A 6502-nucleotide genomic window follows, 5' to 3' on the forward strand; every position below is an offset into this window, starting at 1 on the left:
CAAAATGTTTGCTGTGTTCACATAGCTCGACGTCCTCTCCTGGTTTCTGTCGGATGAAAAGACAGTTCATTTTTCGTACTCCTTCTATTAAAGTAAATATCATCCACTTGGTAAGTGTAATCGAATCAGAAATAAACGAGGTCAGGAAAATAGGATTAGAATTTTAGGAGTAGTGAGATTTCTTCAAATCACTCGAAACCTTGCAAATTTATTACAAAATCATACATCAAGTGTAGCGTGCATACCAAAAGCCATAAGCTGATGCTTTTTCCCCCAATATGTTAAAAGTATTGTCGAATAAAAATGTAGCATACGTTTAGGCTGCTTACCAAAGTGTACATGCCGACATACATATATAGTATTTACATGTATTTGAACCAAACAAAGAAAACTCTTTGCCGGTATGAAATTTAAACTAAGAGAGAATGTAAGGAAATATAAAAGTAGCCACACAAAAAATTGCAAGCAGCAAAAGCATTGTAAAACGAAAACATCATTAGGCGGAGAGCCAATAATAACAATGCAACCTCGCGGTGCTCTTCCAGTGCCGCGCAAAGCAAAGTGGTTTTGCAAGAAACGCCTGTGGTGTATGCCCATTGTTGTAGTTAATGCGCTTCAGTGGGCAGAGAGGGAGGCATAGTTACTCCCCCAAATAGTGTGGCACTCGCAATAAAAGAAAACAAACAACAACAATTCAGGCAGACAAATTGATATGCAACCCGAAGCATATCAAAATGGCATTGTGAGTGGTATCTGCTGAAATTTACCGGAGTAGCATTTTCTTTTACTTATTTGCTTGTGCTTATACATATGTATGTAGTTAACACATTCGCACGTTCCTAACTACTAAACCGCAAGTGAATGAAGAAATACATACATAATTGCAAGCCAAAGAAGAAATGCAATAAATATTCAATAAACAAATTGGATAATCGCGAATTTTGACATAAAGTAATACATACGTACAGATGCTTGCACATAAATATTTTTATACCACAAGCGTAAAGAAGTTGGAGTGTACTATTGTAGCAAAATTTCAATAACAAAAAATAATAAATAAATAAATAATGAGTGTTTTGTAGTAAAATGTGAAGTGGACGATACCTTGTAATATTATGGTAGATAAGAATATATAAGCTATTCAAACGTACATACATACAAACATATGCATACATATATATGTGGATGTATGTATTGTTTTGTGTATGCCGATATACATTTTTCAGCGCTTAATCGTAAAAAGTTCAAAGGTCAATTTGGCAATAAAAAGTGCATGCACAACAATCATTACGCAGCTACTATCTCTTACTTCCAAAAATGTGTTTCATAAATTGAACGAAAATACTTTTAATTTACTAAAACCATTCACATGTGTGCATATACAGAGACCAACAGATAACAGATTATCCCCGACAAAGCGTCAGCAGGGCAAGTTCTCATTTGTTTTCATTGATAAGACATCCAAATTCATAAAAACAAAGATTTCACTTGCTACAAAGTCAATAAACATCAATCGCAAAAACAGTTGTATGGAGAGCCTTGGTTAATTAGCATCGACAAAGAGTAGCAAGTTACCATACAAGCACAGTATATATGTGCATAAATGTAAAGACAAGATTTGCTGGCGTACGTGATTCCAATACATAGCATAAAAAAAAAGTAAGCAATAATTTCAAAATCGCCAACATAAACAGAGCATTCATCCACGATGACAAGTGCTTTGGGTCGTTTGCGTTTAATCACCTTTGATGTCACCAATACATTACTCCAGTTTCGTACAAGTCCTGGCAAGCAATATGGAGAAATTGGTGCACTCTTCGGTGTACTTTGTGACAATGATGAACTTGCAAGAAATTTTAAGACAAATTGGTAAGTGCGTTCGTTGGAAAAACAAAAACTGGGTTGATTCTTATAGATTTATTTTTTTTTTTTCAATTTATGTGTAGGTATCTCATGAATAGAAAATATCCAAACTTTGGACGAAATTCAAGTATTGGCTGGCAGCAGTGGTGGCATCAACTTATTGGTGGTAAGTTGGTACGAATAACCAAAATACTTGCATTTCATCCTTATACCCAATGGACTCATAATTTTTATACTTTTACAGCCACTTTTGCTGACAGCGGTTCCTTGATCCCCGAGGAGAAATTAGGCAATTTAGCCAATCATCTGCTGGAGCTTTATAAGACTAGTCTTTGTTGGCAAAATTGCAACGGCAGCATCGACTTACTCAACTATTTGCGCCTGCAACAACAACTCGCACCCACCAACCAAAGCGATAATGAAGTTGGAAATAATCAGAGCAATAATAAATCGCCAATTTCTCTTGGGGTCATTGCAAATTTTGATCCGCGCTTGGACATTTTATTGCGTAATCTCAAAATTCAACATTATTTTGACTTTGCAATCAATTCTTATGATAGTAACGTTGAGAAACCAAACCCAGAAATATTTCATTTTGCTATGCGCCTGTCTGGGTTGAAAGATTTAAAACCTGAAGAATGCTTACATATCGGTGATGGACCCACTACAGATTACTTAGCAGCGAAAAATGTTGGCTGGAATTCCGCACTGATACATGAGAAGAATGCTAGCTTACTAATCGGAAAATATGGCGATCAAGTTGAGGAGCATTTCGTTTTCCCCAGTTTATATGATTTTCATAAAAAGTTTTCAAATAATTCAATAAAGTGGTGAAACATTTTAATTTTAGCTAATTACTACTACTATTACTGCTACATAGACAATAAAAATAAAATTAAACGAACTCATCTGTGTGGACGGCATCTCAATGTTTGTGTGGTTGCATGTCTCCTAGTTGTATTGAATTTTTTTCAAATAGTTCCACAAGCGGGTCTTGTGGTTTGTTACTTTCCTTATCATATTCGATTCCAATAGCCCATAGTGACTCTAAATCGTATTGTTCTCGCGCTTCTGGTGAGAATACATGTAAGGCTATGTTACCTTAAAAAAAAATGAATTTGTCTAATTGATTCGAATTTCTACATTATTGTTTTAATTTATGTCTACCTAAATCCAATGCCATCCATTGACGACTCTTCTCGCCTTCAATCTTTGGCGGCACCTCACCCTTCGTGCGCTTAACTTTATACATGCGCCTCACAAATTCCGCAATCGCCAGCATATGTCTGTAGCTTCGTCCACTACAAACCACCATATAATCGACATAATTCAGATCTTTGGGTACAGAGCATACAAAAATATCTTCGGCGCTCTCTTTGCGTAATACGTCTACAAGATCCTCTACATCAAATACACCATGCTCGCCATCTAGAAATAACTGATGGAAAATATTGGAATATAGTACATAAACATTACATTACGATTCAAGTTTAGGCCCAAGAACTCGTCTTTCATCGTCTGCTTTGGCTCTTCTTCGGCCTCGTAACGTTGGCGCTCCTCTTCGACATCAAATATCTCGGTGGCATCTTCGTCGTGAAATATTTGATATTTGTTTCTTATTGTTCCTGATATTGTATTGTGAACCTAAAAGTTTAATTAATTAATTGCTAATTTTAAATGAGCTACCGGGAAATGTCTCACCTTCGATGCAGTGGCCGCTTCTGTTAAGGGCTGGGATTTTGTATCCGTATTGCTGATTTCATCTTTTTGTGGATCCGTTTGTGAAAATTCATGATGGAATACACGCAGCAATGGAATGTTGATTCTATTAGCACTAATGAGGCGAAATATCTTAGAATTTAACATAATTTACGGTTTTCTATGATTTTTATAACGAATTCCTTGAATTTTTTTCCTTGTTTACAAAACAGCTGTTGGCGCGAACATCTGATGTTATATACGTGGCGACATCTGTTGGAAAGTGATATCGAAAAGAAAGGTACAGGAACGAGAAGACGTTTCCTAAATCAAGCATTTGGAATTTATCATCGACATTAATTGTTAAAATTTTGAATATATTTTGTATACTTCAAAAACTAAACATTTTAATATTTATGTATGCCGCGACTAAAAATAAAAACAAAAACTTCATTCGATAAGTTGTCATTTCAGGCAGCCTGTCCGAAACTTTACTAGCAGATGGCGCTGTTGCTTTTCGGGCGCGAAAATGGAGTCCAACAAGTAGCTACAAATTTAAAATTAAAAGTATACAATTAAAGAGTGTAAAAGAAAGTGTGTAAATTCGTATTTTTGTAAGTGCTCAACAAATTATGTGTTTAAAAGTATTTCAGTGAAACGGTGTTTGTGAAAACTAATTTATGAGCTGAAGAGATTATCCAACTTTGGATGAACAGGAAATCGGAAATGCAACTTGCAGCTGCGTCTTGGAATAGTTAAAAATTTAAATAAGGTTGTAGAACGCTTAAATATGAGATTTAATTATAAAATTATATGTAAGTACAAACCTTTTATATCAAAGTTACTGAGTTTAAATGTTGTTGCAGCCTAGATCAGTCTGTCTCTCAGTCGTTTTTGTAATATAAAAATACGCCAAAGGATTCTGAGAAATCGAGCCGAGGTGACTGTCTGTTGTTGTTGCAACAGCACACACATTCTCCAAATAGTTTTTGAGATGTGTAGCGGGAGTGACAGTGAACGGGGTGACAGTGAGGGTGACTGCCTCATGACCTGTTATTTGTTGTTGTTGTAACGGCACTACTAAGCCCTGCCTGTATCAGTTAGCCTGTCTTCTGTTAAGCCCAATTAACGGGGTGACAGTGAGGGTTGTCTGTCTCATAACCTGTTGTTTGTTGTTGTTGTAACGGCACTACTGAGCCCTGCCTGAATCAGTTAGCCTGTCAACTGTTAAGCTAGTGGTCTGAAACTATTGGTGGCACTATCGATGGTTTTTTTTACATTATTGTTGTTGTAGCGGCTCTCTCTGGTGGTTGAGGGGGTCTCAATTGTCTCATACGCTGGTGATTGCTCGATAATGGGGTCTGGGAATGGAGTTGATGACTTGTGCTCGAAAGTAAACGGACATGTTTTTGTCAATTTGCATGTGTATTTGACACAAAGTGGCAGCACCATTTAACTAAAGAAAGATCGGCAGCGTCCAGTGAAAAAAGGATAGATTCGTGAAAAAAACTAAATATTAATATCTGATATTGAATGATAAAATATCTGGCATTGAATAAAATAAATAGCTAAAAAAAAATTCAGTTTTTATTTATTTCAATTAGCAACGAACCCTTCTGATTCGTATGAAGTTTCCCTTTGCTCTAAACACGTAAAATATTTTATTAAAAATTTCGCAAAATTTTTGGAAGAAAATGGCTATGAGAAGTTTCTTCCTCTCCTGTAAAACTTAGCATCTTTTCACTCTAAGCAAGCTATTTACGGATTTTGAAAGAAATATTTTTTACAAATTTGCCAAGCGCAATATTAAGCCAAATTGTAGGTTTAGAAGACTATCGAAAACTATCGATAGTTATCGATGGTTTCTAAAGAACTGTCGCCTACTATCGGTAGTGTCGACTATGGAAATTTTCAGACCAATATGTAAAGCCCAACTAACGGTAGCCCAAGACTCGTGCTGTTTCGACGGGGTCCGCCATATGGAAAATAGTATTAGCAGGGCGGGTGGCGACAGGTGATGGTTGTTGGCGGTGAATGTCGTTGATGGCTTGCCTGGGTGGTAGTTGCGGTTGTTACTGTTGTAACAGCTTTGAAATTCCCAGTCCAGATATAAATCTGGATAGTTCCGATTACGTAGACCCGACTGCCTTGGAAACGAAAAGTCGTTTTGAGACTTAAGTTTATATTCTTTGTTACATATTGTTTAAAGACCCGATTACAGCATTTTCAAAGTATTTTCTGAAGAAAAAAAACCTTTATACCGGAAATGCCAGCAACTTAAATCAGCAAATTTTTCACATTGTTTACCATTCTTAATATTTATTCGCAAAATATTCTCTTATAAATAAACAACTTTTCAAAAATACAATGCATACAGTAAAATCTCTTACATTCATGTGAATTTTGTATAGTATTTCACTTCATAACTCACAAAATTTTGTCTAAAATATTGCAAAAATATCCTTTTTTAGTATTGCAGTGCATTGGCATATAGTATACAATTTTGCATGCGAACTCACAAACAAATCTTAGTATACTGCTCACATTCAAATAATATATAAAATAATTTTTTTTTGAGCAAAATTTTATTGCACTCGATGATGAAAAACTACAGTTTTTAAGTGGTATTTTCATCGCCTTACAGCATAGGGGTATAGATTTTTAAATAAAGATTTTTCTACTAGTCTCTTATTTCTATTTAAAATAATGGGATTTCCTTCAAAAATTATATCATCTACAACTAATCGTGCTTAAAACGATTTTCTTCTGTTTCTCTAATTATAGTCCATATTTATTTAGTTTGCAGGCAGGAAAATGTACACAAATTATGATGCATTCATTGATGCCTAGCTTTCCCATATTTCATCACGTTGCTTAGCTGCCAGCATCTTACGTTCTGGAAATGCAGAAAAAGATAGCAATTACATATGTGCTAAACATA

The 6502-nt window shown here is 35.4% G+C and overlaps 2 protein-coding genes across 2 annotated transcripts; one reads left to right on the top strand and one right to left on the bottom strand.

Annotated features, from left to right (window-relative positions):
* Positions 1-594: 594 nt before the first annotated feature.
* Positions 595-2712, top strand: LOC108379986 (rhythmically expressed gene 2 protein-like). The gene is made up of 4 exons (XM_017636357.1): positions 595-742; positions 1386-1869; positions 1947-2029; positions 2108-2712. The coding sequence occupies exons 2-4, from the start codon at positions 1709-1711 to the stop codon at positions 2695-2697; spliced, it is 834 nt and encodes a 277-aa protein (XP_017491846.1). The 5' UTR covers positions 595-742; positions 1386-1708; the 3' UTR covers positions 2698-2712.
* Positions 2683-3814, bottom strand: LOC108379987 (uncharacterized protein K12H4.2-like). The gene is made up of 4 exons (XM_017636358.1): positions 3565-3814; positions 3345-3507; positions 3031-3291; positions 2683-2964 (listed from the first exon to the last, which is right to left on the bottom strand). Exons 1-4 carry the CDS (start codon positions 3727-3729, stop codon positions 2789-2791), a joined length of 765 nt encoding a protein of 254 aa, XP_017491847.1. The 5' UTR covers positions 3730-3814; the 3' UTR covers positions 2683-2788.
* Between the last annotated feature and the right edge of the window lie 2688 nt (positions 3815-6502).

Source organism: Rhagoletis zephyria, unplaced genomic scaffold (assembly GCF_001687245.7).
Source record: "Rhagoletis zephyria isolate East Lansing unplaced genomic scaffold, Rhagoletis_zephyria_1.1 Rzeph_scaffold_17914, whole genome shotgun sequence".
Taxonomy (NCBI): Eukaryota; Metazoa; Arthropoda; class Insecta; order Diptera; family Tephritidae; genus Rhagoletis; species Rhagoletis zephyria.